This window comes from Peromyscus leucopus, chromosome 7 (genome assembly GCF_004664715.2).
Source record: "Peromyscus leucopus breed LL Stock chromosome 7, UCI_PerLeu_2.1, whole genome shotgun sequence".
Taxonomy (NCBI): Eukaryota; Metazoa; Chordata; class Mammalia; order Rodentia; family Cricetidae; genus Peromyscus; species Peromyscus leucopus.
The window spans coordinates 113,441,770-113,464,044 of NC_051069.1; the positions used below are offsets into that span (position 1 = coordinate 113,441,770).

Below are 22,275 nucleotides of genomic sequence, written 5' to 3' on the forward strand. Positions count from 1 at the left end.
CCACCCCTGGCTCTGTCCTTTTCTGGTCCCGACTTCTCCATCTCCAGCTGTGATGGTGGGTTTGGCTAGCTCATCTCACAGTTCCAGCAGCTCCGTCTCGTGCCGACACTTTGCTGTTGGGTGTGCCCATGTCTTGGATGGCTGTGTCTTGAAGAGTGGTTCTGTCGCTGTGGACTGGTCCATCTGCACCTCACAGTTTTCCTCATTCTGAAATGACTAAGCTTTATTTTAGGGAGCGTGTCTTTCTCCACCTACTTTAAAAAATTGTGGCCAGATGGACATCACATAAAATGTACCATTTTAACTATTAAAAACATGATTGTAGGCAACATTTGATTGTTTACACACATCACATGCAGTGTTTTTTAGTTTTACAAAAACGCTAGCGAAAGTACTATCTTCATTTACAGACGAAAATTCATCTCAAGATCACATGTATAATGAGGAAGTGGCAGATTCAAGAAATGGACAAATGAATCAATAATAAAGTCAGTTGTGAATTATTGGCCCTGTCCACTATTGTTTTCTCTAATTTGCATACCAGTGCATTTATTTATATTGCTCTATGACTAATCAAAATGATTCTTACATTTTATTTTATATCTACTACACGATTTTAGCCGTTTGAGGACAGAGTTCAGTCGCACTGAGCCCACTCACACTGTCCTTGTGCTCCGGGGGAGCACCGTGTGCACTGGATACCAGCCCCCCCTCCCCTTTCCTCCAGGCCCTCCTCACGCTCTTACCTGCTTTATGGATGTGCCTGTCCGAGGCACCTGTATGAGGGGAACCCGGGCGCGTTCATCATCTGGGACTGGCTTGTCTTAGTGAATCTTTGAAAGCGCATGGATATTGTAGCGTGTGTGCCAGGGTTTTCTTCCTTGCTGAGGCTGAGTAACCTTGCCTGTGTGGGCATGTGCTGCCCTTTGCTCGGCCATTCATCCTTCAATGGGCGTGTGATTGCTTCTGCCTTAGGCACTTGTGACCAGTGCCGCTGTGAGTGTGGTGTACATGTACCTGTTTCAGTCCCTGCTCTCAGTTCTTTGACTTCGCCTAGAATTGCTGGATCATATGTTGACCCGTGTTTAACTGTTTTGAGGAACCACTGGCTGTCTTATCGTTTTATGTCCTCATCATCGATGCCAAATCTCCAAGTCCTCTGCTTTCCTGCCAGCACTTCTGTTCAGTTTTTAAAGTTTTTGTTGTGTTTGTTTTGTTTTCATAGTCAAAATGGTCATCCTAATGGACGGGAAGTGACTGTGGCTACCGGATGCTGAACATCTCTCAGTGCCCTTATTGGCCGTGTGTCTTCTTTGGAGAATGTCTATTTCTTATTTCTATTAGGATTGTGCTTTGGGGTTTTGTTGTTGACTTTAGGGATTTTTTTATTTAGCTCTTATAGGATATATTAATTGCAAATATTTTCTCCCATATTGTAGATTGTCTTTTCAGTGTCTTGGTAGTGTCTGCGCCCATGTCTCTGTCCATGTTCGTGTGCATGTGTGTGATCCGGGGATTTAGCTCTGCCTTGTGAATGCTAGGCTACCCTGGGTCACACCTCATTCCCGCTGGTACCCTTTGATACTCAAGAGTTTTGTATTTTCATGGAGTCCAGTTTATGGTTCTTATTGCTTGTCCTTTGGTGTCACATCTAAGAGATCATTGCCATGTCTAATGTCATGAAGATTTCCATCTGTGTTTTATTCTAAGTGTTTTGTGATTGGATCTCTTAAATTTAGGCTTTGGTCCATTTTGAGCTAACTTTGATTTATGGTAGATTATATGACCCAGCTTCATTGTTTTGCATGTGGTTATCCAATTTTCCTAGCACCATTTGTTGACAAGACTGTCCATTTTGTAGTGAATGGTTTTAGCATCCTAATTGCGAATTGGTGGACCATATTTTCTCCTGCTGGTCTGTATGTCTATTCTTATGCCAGCACCATATCATTTTCTTTACCTTAGCTTTGTAATGAGCTCTGAAATCAGGAGATGTGAGTCTTTTAACTTTGTTCAGCTTCCCCGACCCAAAGATTGTTTTGACTTATTTGGTGTCTCTTAGGATAACATATGAATTTGGGGATAGAGTTTACTATTTCTGTGGGTGGGGGAGTTAGTGGAATTTTGATAAGATAGCACTGAGTATAATTGTTTTGGAGGATACTGTGTCTTTACTCTAAATCTGGTTGTGTCTTTACTTTGAAAGTTGGTTTCTTGTAGACAGTATATAGTTGAGTCTTGTTTTATACTCCAGGGTTTCTCTGTGTAACCCTGGCTGTCCTGGAACTCACTCTGTAGTCCAGGCCGGCCTCAAACTCAGAGATCTGCCTGCCTCTGCCTCCCGAGTGCTGGGATTAAAGGTGTGCACCACCACCACCTGGCTTAAGTGGTGTATTTAGACTTAATTGATATTGATATCCTTGGGTTAATAGCTATCAGATTAGCTACTATTTTCTCTCTCTTTCTTTTTGTTTTCCCTTTTCTGTTTGTCGTGGCCTAACTGAACATTTTATATGCCGATTCCTCCCGCCTCCTTCCCTTTCTCTCATCCTTGTCCCTCTTCTGTCCTGTGTATCAGTAATCGTTCTTTGTCATGATCCCGTCGTTACCCTAGAGTTTGCAGTATCATTCGCCGTTGATCCAAGCCTGCACTCAACACTGCCCTGACTCTCGGGTGACAAGGTAGATCGTTACCTTGTGGGCTTCGTGTGGGGCTCACTCTCACTCATCCAGTCGCTGCAGTCACCAAATGCGTTGTTGCTGCTGCTGTTAAGGAGCAATAACGTGTTCTTAAACACCCACGGGAGGGTTGTTCACCAGTAAACTTGTCTGTTAGGAAACATTAGAATGTTCGAAAAGTTAAAAATGGCATCGGTCAGAAGCAGAAAGGAAGAGAAGGAGTAAGTGAAAGTGATATGAAATATGTCTTAAATAAACACATAAAAATACTATTACCTGATCGAGCGGATAATAGTTGATTAAAAATAGCAGCAACAACGTATTTGGTGATTATAGCCGATGGGGAGTAAGATACCCTGGAAGATGAGAGGGGCCAGGATGAGAGAGAGAGAGGAGGAAGTGGAATCAGGATGTAAAATGCTCACTGGACAACAGACAGAAGAGGAAAGACAAAAAGAAGCAGAACAAAGAGAAAATAGTTGCTGAAGTGATAGCTAGTAATCTACCTCCCATCGTCTGAACTCCTTAGATGCATGTGGTGTGGCGCCTGCTCGGTCCACCGTTCCAGTATTCTGTTGTTGTTTCCTGTCCTGGCCCATGTCACGGTCCTGGGCGTCCTCTCCTCACGGTTCAGTTTTGTCGTCCGCTGTCGCTGCTTCTCCAGCCGCCTTGTCCTTTCTTCAGCCTGCCCATCGCTTTTGAGCTCCTGTAAAGCATTCTGCATTTCTGCCCGTCTCTTTGACGTGCAGCAGGGTTTTTTTTTTTTTTCCGTTCTTTCTCAGAATTTCCATCTCTCTGATCACATTGCCCATCTGCTTCTGCGTGTGTTCCGATCTTCCCATTGGCACCTTTAACATGTTGATCATAGTTGTTTCCAGCTCCCAATCTGCCAGTTCCAACATCTCCCCGCCGCACTGGAGCCTGCTTGCTGTGTCTTTTTGTCCTTTTGTTTGATCTGTAGTGTTTGGTGGAAAGATGGACATAATGTAGTGGACACCACTCTGGTGAACAGGCCTTCAGTGGCCCGGAGCTAGCGTGCTGGGGAGAGAGCCCTGTCACCCCATGCTCAGGTCTCAGTGTCCAGGCTGTGACCTTCGTGCCTGCTTCTCCTTCCCTTCCTTTCCCTCGTGCGTGGTACAGGACATCTAGAAGGGACTGGGATTGGTGGTGGCTTTAGTTAGCCAGAATCCTGGGCAGTAGGCTTTGTTGAGAGGAATAGAATGCTCTAGTGTATTTGAAATGACGACGTCCCCCCTCGCACTGCCTGATGCTGGGGAATGGTGCTTTGATTTCGCTGTGGGAGCTGGCAGGGCTCGTGGAGTTCGACTCACAAAAGGGTGAGTGCCTGCCGTGAGGCTGGCCTGTCCGCATGGAGCCGTCGGCACTAGCTGAGTGTGTGTCCACCCCAGTCCTGACCTCCAAAGCCTGAGCTCGGCGAGGTTGTCGTTCTCTGTATCTGCCTGGCTTTCCAGCCTGGGTGCAAAGGGGACAGACAGCAGTTTGCCTGTGACCTCAGTTCTCTGGTGGACCTAGGAAGGGTTAATGACCTCTAAAGATGTCCAGATTTGTGTGTGAGAAGGTGAGAGGCGGCTCCTAAGCTTCTCCTGCTGGACCAGAAAATGCCTCGGCTTTGCTTCCCGAATTAGTTCTGTAAACGAAACAAAACACAGGCACCTACCCGGAACTTATTTTACCCTGGCCTGCCTGATTTGAAGCCGCACTCTTTGAAAGTCTCCTTGATAGCTCTGAGCTCGGAGTGCTGAGCCTTGATCCTCTTCCCTTGACATCCCCTGTTCCAGGCGTATCCACCAGGGTAAACACATCATCCCCATCTGCCGAGCCCTGTCTGCAGGCTCGCACGGCCACCTGCGTCTGGCCTTGCCTGCCTCCTGGCTAACCCTGTGCTGGGGTAGGGGATAGGATCACATCTGTGGCCCAAGGATGGCCATGTGGGAGCCTGGAGAGGTCAGTTACCCTTATATGCTCACCTTAGAAATTTATTAATATGCCTTATGAGTCTCAGCTGAGTCATGGCTGGGGTGCCAGGGAGATGAGCGAGCCAGCCTTGTGTGACCTTTTCGGCTGGCATGTGCTTCCTGGTACATTATGGGGGAGGATTGGCAACATGGGGAATGGGCCAAGATGGGGGACATGATCCTAGATCTTACAGCAGGAAAGGATAGTGGGCAGGTCTGAGTTGCCTGAGACCACCCACCCCCTTGTTCCTATGACCCCTTACTGTGGAAACACCAGTTGCCAAGTCAAGGGCAGATTTCTAGAGCATTCGGTGTCTGAATGGGGGGAGGAGTAGAGGGCCAGGAGACAGGATTCATTCATGTTGGAAAGTGAAGGACCAGCCTGTTGGCCTGTGGGTTCTTCTAAACCAGGGATCCTGTGATACACAGCCCACAGTGCCCTCCTAGGATCCAGGGCGGACATCTCTGGTCAGCCACTGTACATGCAGGCAGCTGTGTCCCAGGGCTCTATCCCTGCCTCACAGTTGTTACTTCTGCGGCCAATCTTTGGCCTGGTGCTGGGACAGGAGAGTCAGCAGTCAGTGCCTGGTGACTGATGAGCCTCCCGCGGCCCTGCTTCTGCCCAAGCATGCCCCTCTCAGCTGTCCACGGCACTGGCAGCAGCCCGGGATGCCTGTGGTCCTGCTCCCTCCTCCTGACCCGTCCCCGTGTGGGAAGCAGACAGAAGCAGCCTGTGCCAGCCTGTGACACTAGGGACTTCGATGGGAATGGGGAGGATCCAGGAAGGGAGGTAGAGACCCAGCTCCCGTCACATTACCTCATACAGGGGCCTGAACGTGAGGCAAGAAGAACACAGGATGGCTCCCCTGGGTGGGGAGGAGCCCCCAAGAGCCTGTTAGACCTCACCTGGCCCCAGAGTACCACCCCAACACATGGATCTTGCTGCCTGCAGACCCCAGCATAAGCAGACAGTCCATCTGGGGCAGGGAGGGGTCAGATTGAGAGCTGCTGCAGCCTGTGAGACCGAACTCTAAGAGACAGTTCTGAAGACAGGCCACGGAGGGTCATCACCAGGATAAAGACATCCTGGCACCAACAGCACCTGAACTCGTGAGGTAAGAGTGTCAGGGTTCCAGTGTACCACCGTGTGCACACACATGAGCTTTGCCAGGCAACAGGCCTGGTCACAGGAAGCCGAGGGTGTCCCCTTCATCTTAACCCTACCCAGCTGAGACCGCAGAGAGAGGATGGGCGCCCTGCTGGGGATTTCTCCATCTGAGATGTGCGCATAGTTCCTCCGAGGGCAGCAGCTGTGGTCCTGGGGTGAGGCCAAGGAATCTGGGTGTGTGTTTGGGTGTATTCTCGTGGATGAGCACATTCACCCTTCAGAAGCCCCCGTTATGGGCTTCTGTGGGTCACACAGAGCTTCCGGCAGCAGCCAGTTTTCTCAAAAGGTCCAGCTCTCTTGGAGCCTTGTTTGAATGAGGATTTCTGTAGTCAATAGGTTAGGAGAAAGCCACCCTCCTGGGAGACTCGCAGTCCTGAAAAGTCCTGCATCAAAAAAAAGAATGTTCCAATGTTCCACTTCACGCACGCACGCACGCACGCAAGCACGCACGCACGTGCATGCGCATGCGCACATGCACCATACAAGCACATGCACACAAACAAACACAAAATACATAAGATGAAAAAATGAAAAATAGAGTTAGAGTGGTGGCACACGCCTTTAATCCCAGAACTCAGGAGGCAGAGGCAGTCAGATCTCTAAGTTCAAGGCCAGCCTGGTCTACAGAGTTCCAGGACAGCCAGGGCTACACAGAGAGATCCTGTCTTGAAAACCAGAAAAGGTAAATAAATAAAAAAATTTTAAATTAAAAATAAAAATGGGTAGTTTCATACGTCATTAAGTTAGAATGAGGTCATACTAGATACATGACTGTTGTCATGAAAAGGTCACACAGATATACAGAGGACATCATGTGATCACTCAGGCCAGATATACAGATATACAGAGGACATCGTGTGTGATCTACATCCCAAGAAACAGAATCCTCAGTGCAGAGCAGGGGAGGGCTTTGGGGAATCTCAGAGAGACCAGGGCCAGAGTGCCCGGCAGCTGGAGTGTGGCTGGCTGTTGCTAGGGTCATAAATCCATGTAAGAGCACCCAATGATTGTGCTTTTGGAAATGAACTCTGGAAATAACCAAACTGCTCACGGCAGGCTGTTTAAGAGATGGCAAATTGGAAGCAACCCCTCGGTTGCCAGAGAAGCGCTCAGCTGTCAAGTGAGGGACGCTCTCCACATCTCGAGAAGGGGCTCTCATCAAAGTGTGGGTCTTACATATGCAGTAACAGCCACGGAAAAGGCAAAATCCAAGCAACGACTTGCTGAGAAAGCCATGTTTGGTGCTTGGAGACCACCTGGAACTTGTGTGCATGCAGACAGAATTCAGGGCTGTCTAAATGCCTGTTCCCCACAAGGGTCACCTCAAGCCCAGTGCTCGGAATCCAGGCTGTCTGGCTGCTGGGCAGGGCTGGACAGGCAGCCTGGACAGACAGCCTGGGAGCCTGGCTTGCCTTCCAGCTGTCTGCGGTGGTACCGGACAGCAAGCACTTCTCTCTGAGGGCTTTGCTCCTGTCTAGAATGATGCACAGCTGGAATGCTCTCCTCACCGCTCTGATTCCAGGGCCAGTGAAGCAGTCACTACTTCAGTACTGCAGGTCCCTCCCAGGGGGTCCACACAGCAAAGCAATGCTGTTGAAGATGTGTCCAAGGCATGTGGAATACTGACAGGACAAGGACAGGGAGCAGAGACATAGACAAGCTACTGTGTAACAAGAAGCCACACCCGCATGGGCAGTGTGCAGGTTAGGAAGGCCATAGTGACTCCACTGTGTTCTTAATGACCTTGGTTACTCTGTTGCACACATTGTAATCATAATTATAATAATGCAAAGGCAGTTCCTGCTAACGATGGGTGGATAGATGGCTTCTGTTCTAGTATTGTTGCTTAGAAGTTGAAAAACATATAAAAGAAAAATCTTGCAGTAACATCAATACTCTGTTCCAAGCAAAGGTTAGTGTTTCTAGCAAATTGCTTAGGTCAGTGTTAAAATAGGAAAGGACTAGGCATGTTGATGTGAACGCTTAGTCCCAGCTACTCAGGAGGCTGAACCGAGAGGACGGCTTGAGACCAGTGGTTCAGAATCAGCCTGGAAAACACCAGGACCCCATCTTAGATTAGGATAAATAGGTGGACGGATGGATGGATAGACAGATGATAAAAAAGGCTTCTTCATCTTCACTTTTAAGAGCTCCTTATGATCAGGGAGAGGAAGGTATTTTGTTTAGATTAGCACATAAATAGCAACTTAAGGGTAAATAAACTGTGAAGGCCCTTGGGGTGGCCAGGACTTGCCACTTTAACTTTAACTCCGACTTGATCAGCAGAGTCTACTTGGAGCTAACCAGTTGAGAAGACTGGACAAATGGTTGGAGGAGGTTTTCAAAACAGCCATTTAGTAATTTACAGTAGGAAATAAAACCACTGCCTGCTGCTCGGCTTATTCCAAAAAGGTCTGCTAGAAGTAGAAGGTGGTGTCTAGTGGGAAGACTCTGCTGAGGAGGCTCCCCTGTGGGGATCTGTTTGGGTGGGCCTGTTGAGAGGATCTTCTGGGGGTCATTTCGGAGTACTGTGCTTGTTCCTAGGGCATATCCCTGACCCCCGTGGGCCCTTAGACAAGGAACCTGACTGGGAAATGTCCATTCATCAACAGGGCAGGGGGGTTGGAGCTTTGATTTTTATTCAAGGCCCCCAGGCATCTTTCCCCTTAGAGCACAGGCGCCCCTGGAATTGCAGGCAGCCTTTCTGTGAATGGCAGAGTCCCCGACTCAGCTCTGAACTGCCATTGTAGCTGGCTTCTGGGAGGATGTGCAATGCACTGTACGTCGTTGTCAGGCAACCCAAGGCGTTTGTGGGAGAGGGCCAAAGTCCTGGTGGCAGGTGTGCTTATGCAAATAGTTAGCTTCCCTCACAGGCGCAGGCCAGCAGAGACTCAAGACAGGCAGGAAAGCTTAGGGTGGCAAGAAGAGACCATAAGGCATGGATTCAAGGTGAGGGTGCAGAGAAAGCCTTGGGGGGTGACTAAGAACACCCCTTTGACTCAGTTGTCCTGAGTGCAATCTGCAGTGACTCTGTGACTTCTTGTGGGGTGGGCAGGGATCTGGTTCCCTATCTACACTATCCTAGAAGCAGAATCATGTGGCTCGTACTTTCTGAGCGCTGGACAATGCTGTGTAGCCTCTGCGTGGATCATCTCATTTCACCCGGACATGCTCTAGAAGATGAACAGCTACTATCCACTTGCCATCTGAAGTCCCCAGAGGGCATCTGAACAGGGCCTGTGAGGACAAAGGATGTCATTATCAGCATCTTAACCACACTCCAAGATCTGGGAACCTTGGTAACTCAGTCTTTGTCAGAGTGAAATTGACGTGATCCTCCACAACAGGAATCTTGGCCAGAGTCAGTAACTACCGACCTGAGACTACTGGTCTACCGCCTCCTCTGTGGGCATCAGCTTCAGCCTGCAGGGGGCAGCCTGGACAGCAGGAGAGGGCTAAGTTGCAGCGAGCAAGGCCTGTGGTATAGGACAGAGAGGGCCACAGAGTGGAATGGGGAGTTCTGACATAGGCCGCGGGAACCACAGATGCTTAGCAACAAGCAGCAGGCTCCTGGTGGTGGCTGGCTTGGAGACATCTCAGAGCCAGGGACTTTGGAGATCCTGAAGCCAGATGCTGCCTGTGAAGGACAGTAGAGCTGGGGATAGTAGGTGGCCAGACTGTCATAGACCAGGAATTGCCAGGCTCCTGAGAAGATAGGGGCAGATGGGTTCCCTGAAGACTGAGCACCTTCTGACACTTCCCCTGGTCACCTGTGGTCACCTGACAGGACAGATTGTTTTCCCCTGGAGCCTTCCCCCGGAGATTGCAAAGGCTACCGCACCCCAGTGATAGAGCAGGTGGGGAGAGTAGTGGCCTCTGGCTGCCCAGCTCCAGGGCTCCAGTCCTGCATGGAATGAATTCTTGCCGTCGTCTCTCAGGACCTGTTTCCAGGTCCTGCTGTGGATCCTGTGGTAGATGAGACAGCATTTGGAGCTCTCAGCAAATCAGGGCTCAAAGAGTATTTTCTTGTTTTAATTAGCTTTATTTGATTTTAAAAGCCCTCTAACGGGCTTGGCGCCCTGGGGCCTCGTGATCTGAACAGGTTATTCAAATCACCTTCTCCTCAGTTCTGAAGCAGACGGCCCACACCAGGCGTCTCACAGGTGACCTTGGTGTTCAGATGAAGTTCATGCAGTGTCTAGCAGGAGTGTCGGGCTGAATGGCTTTGTGTCCAACTCCCTCTGGACCTTTTTCTGCCCCCGTTGCCAAGGGTAGGTGGCTGGTTTGGGAGCTGGTGGTGTTTTCCAAGGTGAGTGACGCCGCTGCCCATCCTGCCTGCCTTCTTAGATGCAGAGGGGCTTCAAGCTCCCATTCCCCAGACTCTGCCCGTTCTGAGTCGGACTATGTAATCTCAGTGTTGGCAGGCGGCCGGCCCCTTTTTCCGGGCCACTCTAATGGGGTCCGCCTACTTCATAGGACCCTGAGGGAACTCCTCCTGATGAACCATTTCAGGCCCCTCTTACTTCCTGCTCCTCTCCCTGGCCATTGTTCACCAGCAGCCACTCCTGCACTGCTAGGCTGGACCAGCACCAAGAGCCAGCAGCTCCAGCATCCAGAACACCTGCGGCACTTCCAGTCCGTTCTGATCTCCATGTCATAGACTCAGGGCGGGGCCTAGCACCAGCATTCGGGGTGGGCAGGACACAGGCCTGCCTGTAGAGAGCCCCGGCGGAGAAGGGCAGACACGGGCAGCCACATGGTCATAATAGAGTGGAGAATCTAAGCCCTCCCACTCAAGACGATGAGCAGGAAGATCAAAAGTTCAAGGCCTTCGTGGACTCTGGGAAGGATGAAGTTGGGAAGGGGATGTGTTGGGATAACCCAGGAGGAGTTGGATTATATGATCCCCACAGGGGAGCCCCCTCAGCAGAACCCAGGAAGATAGGAGTGGGGGTGTATATGATCAAAATGTATTGTGTACATCTATGAAGTTCTCAAAGGAATAAATTAAAACATTACGTATTAAAAATAAGTGCTGGGCGGTGGTGCACACCTTTAATCCCAGCACTCGGGAGGCAGAGCCAGGCAGATCTCTGTGATTTCGAGGCCAGCCTGGTCTGCAGACCGAGATCCAGGACAGGAACCAAAACTACACAGAGAAACCCTGTCTCGAAAAACCAAAAAAAAAAAAAAAAAAAAAAAAGTCAAGGTCTGCTTAGGCAACTTGGTGACAGTCTGTCTTTAAAAAATAAAAAAAGGAGGGCTGGAGAGATGACTCAGAGGTTAAGAGTACTGACTGTTCTTCCAGAGGTCCTGAGTTCAATTCCCAGCAACCACATGGTGGCTCACAACCATCTGTAATAAGGTCTGGTGCCCTCTTCTGGTCATACATGCTGTATACATAATAAATAAATAAATCTTTAAAAAAAATAAAAATAAAAAAGGGCCTTGACATGGTGGGGAGGGGCTTGGTCCTGCCTCAACTTAGTATGCCAGACTTTGTTGACTCCCCAATGGAGGCCTTACCCTCTCTGAGGAGTAGATGGGGGGAGGATATGAGAGGAGCTGGAGGGAGCAGGAGAGGGAGGGGGAACTGGGATTGGTGTGTAAAATGAAAAAAAAAAGTTTTTAAAAAATAAAGAAAGAAAGAAAAAAAAAGAGAACTAGATGGTAGAGCACTTGCCTGGTACGAAGAAGTCCTAGGTCCAGTATTAGGGAGTACGGAGTTGGGTGGGGGTGGGGGATGGAAACAAATGGGAGAAATTATCATGAGACCCCGTGAGGGGTGATACTCAGAGGAGCCCAAGTCGTGTGAATTGGGTCTTGAAGGATGCCTATGAGTCAGCCCGAGGCAGGGACAGGGTCACAGTTTAGACCAAAGATCTTTGTCCATATTGCTTCTCGGTAATTATTCATTTGAGTGACAGGTGCTATGAGTGACAGGTGCTGTGAGTCCTGAGGGGGACATGCAATGACATTGGTCTCCGGACCCTTGGAGATGTCCAAGGTGTCAGCCCCCCCCCCACACCTTGCCTGTGTGGTACATACTGAACATGTTTGTGGCTACTTGCAGGGGGCATTCCTGTGACAGTGACATCTGGCGGGTGTCAGAGTCACTGGAGAAGGAGAGGGTCGTTCTGCAGCCGCTTTCCCAGGCCTGCAGTGGTCTGGGGGATGGCTGCGATGGCGAGGAGCCCTTTTCAGAGCTGGCTTCCAAGGGATGGACGAGGTGGCTCCAGGGCACTGAGCGCAGGCACAGAGTCATGGGGGGGGGCGGCTTTCCTACTCACTTCACAGCGGCCACCTTCTCCCTGGAGGGTGTCTGAGTCACTAGAATGGGGTGTCCTGCCTGTGGCTGAGGCCAAGGCCTCCTTCACCATTGCCAATGCTCCTACCGAGAACTTACCGGCTGCCTGGCTCTGCCTATACCTCCCTGCCTCCCAGCCTCATCCCTGTTCCTCCTTCCCTCTGGCAGCTGCCCAGGCCTGGCTTCTTCCTGCCCTGCTGGGTGCCTAGCCCAAACCTGAGCTGACAGCACACAGCCTTCTGCAGAGGAAAAGGGGGCATCTGGGCTCGGGAGGGAGCCCTCCAAGCAGTCTGTAGACTGTCCACCTACCACAGACTCTTGGTAGTTTTGTGTACGGACACCCTCACGCTGCAGCAGAGCTGGCTCACAGACACTCGTGTCCTTCCCTGGGTCTGCTCAGCAGCTGGGAACCTGCTCTGCTGATGAGAGGGTGTGTGTGGGCGGGGGCCTCTACCCTGCTTTGTATATGGGCTCCCCAACTGAGACAGTACCTGACATCTCAGACATGCACGGTCTTGCCCCTGGCACTGGAGAGGAAGGTTCTCCACTCCCTTCAGGGGCTGGCCGGGACCTCACAGAGGATGCTTGCACAGCCAGGCTGTGGGCACCGTGCTCTGTGGGCATGAGCAACAAAGATGGCAGCTCGGGTCCTGAGGGAAAGTGAGGACGCACAGCAGAGGAGGCTGGCTGGGACAGAGAGCCACACGGCCGCTCTGTGAGACCCCGCTGCTTCACTATGTAGATGGGGAAACTGAGTCTCTTAGAGGTACATCCACCTGTGAAGCCAGGAAGTGACAGACAGGAGAAAGCCAGCCCAGACACAGTGGCTGTGAAGGACAGTAGTCCAGGGTAGGGTACGGTTCAGAGGTGGGGTGCGTCCCTACAGTGTGCAAGGCTCGGGGTTCCTTTCAACATGGCCAACAACAAAACAAAAGAAAACTGGGAGAGAGAGAGGAAAAGAAAAAAAAAAAAAACAAATAACTCTTTCTTTACATTTTCCTTACAAAGGGATATTTTGAGACTGTAACTCGCACATAAATGGAAAAATGGACCAAGAAGCTACTGATAAGACACATGGCATACTGCCGCCCCCTTCCCTGAGCAGCCCTCACCCTGTCCACAGGGTCACAGCAGCTAGGCCACGGTGGCCAGCCTGGGTGAGATCTTGTCTCAGCCCCAGAATTGAAGCCACTGAGCCCAGTGGCTGTGGAACGGAACTGCTGTCCATCGTCGCCTGAGCCATTCAGGAGCCAGATGGAGACCAGTGACTTATTTCTTCCCTAGGAAAGTGAATAGTATATTTTTATAAAGATTCATCTCAAAGGACTATACCAAAAAGAGACAATGGTGGTCACTATCTGAGACGGGGTGTTATGAGAAGAGCACCTTAGGGGTGCAGAGGTGGATGTGGGGGCCGGACCAGGGAGTGCTTGGCCTGGTCCAGCCTCCTCTCCCCTCCGCTCCAGGTCTCTGCATCAGCTTTGTGGGCAGCATTCAGAGCCTCTTCCCAGGCTGCTGCCACTTGAAGCCACACCCATGAGTTCTAGGACTTTCTTATTGTGACCCACCCTGGACCTCCATGTCCTCTTCTGTGACACAGGGACAGTCGTGTATCCCAGGGGGTCCTTGCCTCTGACTTTGCAGTTAAGCGAGACAGTGCTACCCCCAAGCCTTCCGTGAGTCCTTGTATCCAGCTGCATCAACCCCCTGAGTACACCTGTGCTCCAGCCTGGCCTTGCCTCTGGAAAGGACATGCCAGCGCATCATGAACTTGAGGGTGCCTCTCATTCCAGCTGGCCGATGGATCAGGACCTGGGTGTTGTACAAGGGATCGAGTGGGGACCCTCTCAAGGCGTGGCTGCTCCTCCTCACAGAGTCCCCACAAGAGTGTTTGTCTGGCCCCATCCTACTGATGCCAAGTAGGGTAGCCAGGACTGTGTGGGAGGGGCATAGGCTTCCTTTGCTCATTGGCCATGTGCCTAAGGCCTGGCAGTGGGTAGGTTCCAAAGTGTCTTCCTTCGGGAGATTAATTGGTTCTCTCTCTCTCTCTCTCCCTCTCCCTCTCTCTCCCCCTATATCTCTCTCCTGCCCTGCATCCTCTCTAGGGGGGCTTTCTCTGTGGTCCGACGATGCGTCAAGCTCTGTACCGGCCATGAATATGCAGCCAAGATCATCAACACCAAGAAGCTGTCTGCCAGAGGTAGGCTCCGACAGGGGTTGCCTCTCGGGACTGTGGTGAGGGGACCAGGAATGAATGCCAGGGCCTTCAGGGTGGCTCTGGCTGAGCGGACATGGGAGGGGTGTGCCCCCAGGCCCATCACAACATTCACTGGCTGATTTGGGGGTTGCCATGGAGTCTTTCCGGGTCCCCATGTAGCTTCTCCTTCTCAAGCCTGCTGGGTCTCTGTTCCAGACCTGAAGAGACGAGTTCTCATGGCTGGTGAGGCACTGGGGAACTGGGCGGTATTTCCCTAAAAACTATGGCCAAGGGGAAGCAGCGACTCCAAGCTGTGGGTGGGCGATGGCAGGGCTGCTGTTGACGTCTCGCTGCTGGCGAAGTCCTGTCCCTGGCTCACCTGGGGTATCCCAGATGGTTTCTTAACTGAGTCTTCTGAGCAGGGTATGGGATTGCGTGCCCCAAGGAGGTCTCTGCAGGCTCGCAGGTGTGCAAGGAAGGGTCTTACTTGGTGCTTGTTGAGCAGGTCCCCAGGCAGAGCCAGGACCTGTGTGTGTGTGTGTGTGTGTGTGTGTGTGTGTGTGTGTGTGTGTGTGTGTGTAGGGGGGTAGGGGACATCATTTCAGGCAGGTTATTGGAAGTCACTCGTGATTTCCTGGGGACGGGGTGCAGAGTGAGTGGAAGTCAGGGAACTACATAGGAATCTGCATAAGAGTCCCCAAGTGAGGTGGGCTGGAGACCTGGTGAGGCCGTGGGGGTGTTGAGTGGGTGGCTGCCAATGAGATGGCATTGCTACATCACCCCGCTTCTCCTGCTCCTCTTCCTCTCCCTTCCCTCCTCCTCCCCCTCCCCTCCTCCTCCATCCCTCCTCCTCCATCCCTCCTCCTCCTTCCTTCCCCCTCCTCCTCCCTCCCCCCTCCTCTTCCTGTCCTCTGACACTGCAGCCTGATCCAGCTTCCAGATGAACATCTGAGCTAATTGAGGGCCCAGGAGCGCTGACCTCTCTCATCCTGACTGGAAGATGCTTTGGGGCTGAATTAGGACATAGGCAGGGTCTCCTCTGGTGGGCATGTTGAGGGTGTGACCCACTTGCTGACGGCAGGGTCGGTCTACCGTTTAGTCTGACAACCCACAGGTCACACAGCTGACCCCACGCCTACAATTTAACAACATAGGTGTAAGCATGTTTGAACACCTGCCTCATACCAGACCACCAGGGCTCTCACATGTGTTTCCTCTTGGAAGCATTCTCTGAACCTAAGATAGGGGTCTTCAAGACCCTGGGGTGCCTCTCTACCAGCTGTTGTCTTCATCCCCATCACTGAGGAATGCTCAGGGCTACTCAGGCCCCATGGTGGACCTCCAGCCCCAAAGGGCCAGGGAGGGCGATGGTATGCAGAAGCCTTGGTCGGAACAGGAAACAAGTTCTCTTCTGTACCGTAGATGGGGAGCCACAGTTGGTGGGAGAGGCTTGGGTGTCCCTTCTCCTGACGTTCTTCATGGCTAGATGTGGGTCACCCGCTGTCAGTGGCCCTCCCTCTGTCCTGAGCTATGATTCAGGATCTGGGGGCTGTGAGCTCGGTTCTTCTCTGCCAAGACACAGAGCCGCTCCACTAGTGTGGAGCCCTCCGTGTGCTCAGAGTGAGCCCAGGCCCAGGGTGAGATCGGTTCCCAGGGTTTTCCAAGTAATATCCTCAAACCTGCACACTCCCTGCTGGGGAGAGAGCACACGATTCAAGGCACGTTGGGTGTGTGTGCACACGTGTGACTTTGTGGCTCTGTGTGGCATGAATATGCATGTGCCTGTGTTTGCATGGACCACACTGGTGGTGACAGTGTTGGAGTTAGCGCCCGCAGAGGGCTTGCTGGATGGGTACACTGTGCCAAAACTCGGGACCAGTCTGTGCTCCCTGATGCAGTCAGTGTCCGTTTGCACACAGGTGTGAAACATTTCGGGCCTTGTAATGCAGGTGGGACGTGTACCCAGGAGGCCGCTGAGCACGTTTCGTGGTCAGCGCCATTTCCTCTTGTCGTCATCCCTAGACTTCTCCAGCGTTCACCACACTGGTGTTTTGTCCTGTGTCTCTCGCTGACGTGAGCGCTGCCTGGTACTCAGGGGTGTCCGGGAGACAGGTCGCTTCCCGTTGTTGTGTGCTGGTCTTTTGAACGAAGACTGCTCTTCTCCCAGCTCTGTGCTGGTTCCTGGCCACGACAGCAGACCCACCGGAGCCTTGACCAAGCAAGTTGCTTGGTGAAAGCCGCATGAGCTGTGTTCGGCAAACCATGCTGCTTTCCCAGTCAATTTAATTGTCTAAAAACCCACCCAGACGTATTAACTTAAGCCACTAGAATCCATAATGTTTCGTGTCTCCTTTTGCCTCTCCATCTACCACTGAGAGGTAATAGCTACTCCTCAGCCCTCCTTGGTCCTCACAGGGACCCTCAGAAGACCTGCTGACCTAGACCTGGGTCCCATCCCAAGGAGGTGCAGAGCTCAAGCCCGCCTGGGCTGGTGGACCCCTGCAGGCTGTGGGGCCCCACAGGGTCACTTTCCGGGGACCTTTCTTTACAGCTGGAGAACGTGTGCCCCCTCTCCCCACGGCTAGTGGCCTAGCACTGTGCTGCTGGCCCCGTTTTGGGCCACCTCATCCCTGCCAGCCTTTCCTGGCTCTTTTCACATCGAATCTTACCTGTGGGCCTATCCAAGACCCCGATATGTCTAGACAGACCCTCACTCATCCTACAGATGCACCCCACATGCTGGGCGGGGCTGGGACTGAGGTCCTGGGAGGTCAGAAAAAGTCACTCTAAAAGCTGCATTGGCTGAGTGTTGTGGGGGGTAAGCAGACGTTTGTTATGCTTAAGCAGAAAACCATCTGAGTATTTTTCCATAGAATTTGGCAGCCTCCTTGGAATTAATCAACCCCCCTATTTAGGTCCTCAAAGTGCTTCACAAGTTGGGAGGATGGTGAGGAGTGGGCATCTGGATCTCCAGCCGTGGTCTGGCTTCTGACCTTGCTTCTCCTTGACCGGAGTGCCCAGGACCCCTTAACTGCCAGGCTGCTGAAATGAGTTGCCAGTGTGTGTGGGCGATGTGAGTGGGAGGCCTTATCACAGACCCTGAGCCCTGCCAGCTGGGCTGGATGATGGGTGGCGGGGTGGCAGCTGGGGTGTCTGGAGTTACAAGCATCTGCAGACACCGCCCCCACACCTTCTCCCCGTTACTCTCTCTCTCGGGGGATATCCTGCTGTGGTCAGGACGGCAGGCTGGCCCTGGCTGCTCTGCTTCCACGAGGGTCTCCTCACTGCCCAGCCCTGGCCTTTCCTTGAGCATTTTTTTTTCCCATGATGAACTTTTAATATAGACCCTTCCCCCCAAATATCAGCTCTTGGCTGATCTGGCCTGTGTGTGCCCCAGACCCCAGATTACTCACCATCCTGCACGAGATGCTCCAGCATCTGTCCCCCACAGAAGAGGCGTTATCAAACTTCCTTGATGTCTTCAAATGCTCGAACCTGTATCTACCGCGTGCTTGGCTCAGCAGGATCAATGCTGACCCGCAGCGGGACCACGTTGCTGGGTCATCACTGACGTTCAGCTTCCCTCTAGGCAGTCTCCGAGTGGCTGCCCAGGCCTCATTCCCAGCCCCGCCCAGCATGTGGGGTGCATCTGTAGGATGAGTGAGGGTCTGTCTAGACATATCGGGGTCTTGGATAGGCCCACAGGTAAGATTTGATGTGAAAAGAGCCAGGAAAGACTGGCAGGGATGAGGTGGCCCAAAACGGGGCCAGCAGCACAGTGCTAGGCCACTAGCCGTGGGGAGAGGGGGCACACGTTCTCCAGCTGTGAAGAAAGGTCCCCTGAAAGTGACCCTGTGGGGCCACACAGCCTGCAGGGGTCCACCAGCCCAGGCGGGGCTTGAGCTCTGCACCTCCTTGGGATGGGACCCAGGTCTAGGCCCAGTGGTCACCTTGTTACAACTGGTGGGCCCAAGATGGTTTTCTCCTTGAAGCTAACAAAGGTCTGCTTACCCCACAGTATTCAGCCACTGCAGCTTTTAGAGTGACTTTTTCTGACGTCCCAGGAACTCACGGCTGTGGCATGGCCCCAGAATCTTAGGCAAGAGGGAGGCCTGCCAGGACGCTGACCCTACCAACTCTGGACCAAACCCGAGGCTGAGCAATAATAACCCAGAGCTGGCCTTGCCTCGGCTGCTGTGGGCTTTGCCTGTTTCCCTTCCGTGCCCACAGTCTGCCTCGTGAGGATGGTGAGGACAGTGCTAGGAGGCCAGTGATGCCCAGGAGGTGGCACTGTGGAGGCTCCTTCCTGGCTCTGGTTGGCAGACAGATCTCTGCCTTCATCACCCATCTTTGTCCACATGTCTCTGTCCTGTGTCCCAGCTGTCCTGGCTGCCTTCCCCTAGGTCCTCAAGGCTCCTTAACCTTAGCCTCTTGTACCCTTTGGGGGAGGGGAGGGGGAAGGTGTCAGGTGAGCTGTCAGCTTCAAGGTGGGTGACTCCTTTGGAGGGGAGGCCTGGCACCAACTCTGTCCTATGACCTCCCATGTCCTTTAACCCCCCTGCGCCTCAGTTTTCCGGGTGAGAATGGAGATGAAGCCGCCTAACCAGAGGAGAGCGCTGGCCGCAGAGTATAGCCATGCCCGCGGCCCCTCCCCCTGCTCCTTTCCTGGCTGCATGCATAGCAGTGGCACCCTGACTCTCGGGGCTTCACGTGGACACTGCTGTCCTCTGCACACTCAACCCACCTCTCCATGCAGCATCCTGGATCTGCTGGTTGAGCCCTGCAGGTCCTGGGGCCATCGGCTCACCTTGCAGCCTCCCAGCTCAGAGCTGAGGATATACAGGACCGTGCTGTCCATGGTGTCCAGCTCTCCCTGGGATCGCCACCCACCTGTCCCAACGTCCTCCTTCCTATATACGGGGTTTAGATTTTTTTGAAGTAGGGAGAAAAGCCCCCAAACCCTGGGGAATTTTTAGACACCTGCCTACATTCGTAATTCAAGTTCAGTGAAGGGATGGGGACCTCACTCTTCCTCAGAGATCCCCATACTATGGGGAGCACTGTGGCCCTCACATGCAATGCACCTGGAGGGAGGCAGCTCTGGTCCTTGGAGCCGGTGGGAGGAGGAAGTTGGTGCTGAATGCGGAAGAGAGGAGGCCCCCCCAGTAAACGACAGTGCTCAGAGTCACACACACACTCCGCCAAAGGCTGCAACACTCAGATTTTAAAATTTAATACTTAATTAAATAGAGAATTGTGAGACATTCAGTCTGTGAATGTACTGAATAATTAGAGATTATTAAACTACTCTTAACAAAAGCAGTTGAGGGAAAATTAATTGACTGAGGTAGGGAGATCATTAGGCATGAGTCTTAGAAACACTTTTTGTTATTCCCTCCCCACACTGTCACACTAAACAGCTGCTCCTTTGGGGGTGCTGTGGACACCCCGTGTGGAGGTAAGTCGTGGCTACAGAAGCCTGTGCAAAGCTCGCCCCGGGTTAGCGGCTGCACCCGGGTGGACCGTGTGAATGGGGAGCCGGCTCCTCAGCTCTGCTGGGAGGACTTGAATGTGTCCTCATCATGGTCCCCATCGCTGCTGAGAGACTCTCCCCATACCCCCACGACAACACGAACTTACCAGGTACAGAGGAGGCAACAGTCTTAAAGACACTGAGAACTTCGAGTCCTCCAGCTGGGTAGAAACAGCCAGCTGGGCCACACAGTGAACACTGCTGTCCTGGCTGCCTTCCTCTAGGTCCTCAAGTAAGGCAGATCAGGTGTCCCAGGTGGATGCTCAAATCATCGACGGGCCTGCCATCACGAGTGGGCTGATCTCACAGATCAGAAGCCAAGCCCAGCAGACTCTGCCCTCAGGCCCGTGCCCCACTAGCCCCAGCTGCATGCCTGGCCTCTGGCCTCCCAGAGGCTCACGTGGTGTCTTCTGCATTAGGAGACACCCTCTGCCCAAAGCTAATAGGGAGAAGTTGTCCTGATGTCTCGGGGAACCTGGGGTGCTGGGGCTGCACCCCGGGAGAGGAAAGGCTGGAGGGGAGGTCCGCATCTCAGAAACCTGCCTGGGGTTGGGTTTGGCTCCAGGGTCCACACGTGGGGTTCTTGTTGTAGCTGGCAATGCACCTTTCTTGGCCTCACTACCCACAACCCCAGACACCCCTACCCAAGGGATAAGCACACAGAATCCACAGAACTGGGTCAGTAGAGACGAGGTACTGCAGTGCACAGCATCTGGAGCTTGTGCCCTCTCCCCTTTTAGACCCTCCCCTCCTTCCTATCCATCCCTGGCCAAAACCACAATCCTCCTGGGAGCCCAGGGACGCTTCCTGGGGGCTTGGCATGTGGAATGTCTTCCCTTGGGAAGCACTCATTCCCCAATGCCAGGGTCAGTCTATAAAGGTTCTGTTGACTAGACTTGAGCTTATGGGTGTGAAGAGCCCTGGAAGGAAGCCCCCCCCCCCAACCGTCCTGTCCCCAAGGCCAGCCACCCAGAATGAGGGATTCAGACTGGGGTTGCCAGATTTAACGTCTGAGAAACAGTGAAGGAAATTACGTATAACTATGTCCCATATTCAATTCTTATTATTGAATTATTACTAAATATTTTTAAAGTCTGTCTGAGATTTACACCTACCTAGGCATCCTGTTTTATCCAGTGCAGTGAACAAGGCTGTGGAAGGCAGTTCATAAACTCAGTTGGTTTAGTTTAAGCTCCTGATTTCTGGACCCAGAGTAAAGTCAGAAGTGGAGAGACAGGCCACGGCTGAGGAACCCTGGCCCTTGATGGCCTCACCTGGGAGGTGGAGCGAGGGTAAGGCGCTCCAGGGCTGACTGGCTGTAGGGTGTGGCTGTTGATGTGAACAATCCCAAAGACTGGGGTCGATGTGGTTGGATGTGGCTACCAAGGGTTGTGTTTTGGAGCTCTGTGGCCCTGGGGAGAGAATGCACCATGCTGGTATAGGGAGGGAGATGTGTTAGTCCTCATCCAGGGCCCTAGTTATCAGAGAAGGCCTATCCATGAGTCTGCCTTTCCTAGGGTCATTTGTCCCTCGGTTCTCAGGCAAGGTGTTCACCTTCTTGCAGGCCTGGGACTGGGTGTTTGAGCCTCATCAGCTGGTGGACATCAGGAGAGGCTGATGGGAGATGCCTTGTGAAGCAGGTGTTTCTGGGTGGTTTAGGCTGGCTGGCTGGGGCTAGAGACCAGAACAGCAGTGGACAGTGTGGATTGTGTAAGTGGGCTGGGCGGGAGCCACACGACCTCACTTGCTGGTGTCTTCTGTATCCCTTCAGTGGGTTTACGTTCTTCCTAACCTCATAGAGCAGGCTTTAGGCTAGATTTGGTCCAAGGTGTCCAGTCTGGAATGCGTGTGAAGACCTGTGCAGTAGTGGAAGACTCTGGAAAGGACCAGAAGGAAGTGGGGACAGTTGGGAGGCAGAGGCAGAGGTCAGGCACAAGGTCGCCCATGACCAGGAGCCTGTAGCCTTGAGGTGGCCTACACCTCAAGTGTAGGGTCACCGTGGGCAAGTTTTGTACTCTAGAGACCACTGAGCCCAGAGGCTTTTGCTCTTGTCCCACGAGTGTGTGTGTGTGTGTGTGTGTGTGTGTGTGTGTGTGTGTGTGTGTGTGTCATTAATGCTTAGTCTCCAGCACAAAGCCACAGCTCTCCCCCTGTCTCTGGATGACCTTTTGATGGCATCTGGTAAGGTGGGCTGGTCTGAGAGCTGCAGGTGGGGAGACGTCACCCCAGATATAGACCGATGGCCCCAGCGCCGGGAGAGGAGATGCTGTTCAGACCATGCCTGCTGGAAGGACGGTGACTGCTCAACTTGTCAGCCGACCAAACTGAGGCCTGAGTCCAGGCCCCTCACTCAGATGCCCTCCTGTTTATAGTCAGTGATGTAGGAGTCCTGTCCCCACGGCAATGGGCGTAACC

The 22,275-nt window shown here is 52.5% G+C and overlaps 1 protein-coding gene across 11 annotated transcripts in view; it reads left to right on the plus strand.

Moving 5' to 3' along the window:
* Positions 1-22,275, plus strand: part of Camk2b (calcium/calmodulin dependent protein kinase II beta) — a 90,782-nt gene that overhangs the window by 21,296 nt on the left and 47,211 nt on the right. For all 11 annotated transcript variants that reach the window (XM_037208092.1, XM_037208091.1, XM_037208093.1 and 8 more), the window contains exon 2: positions 14,236-14,330. In XM_037208092.1, the coding sequence (XP_037063987.1) occupies positions 14,236-14,330 (95 nt within the window). The remainder of the gene's footprint in view (positions 1-14,235; positions 14,331-22,275) is intronic.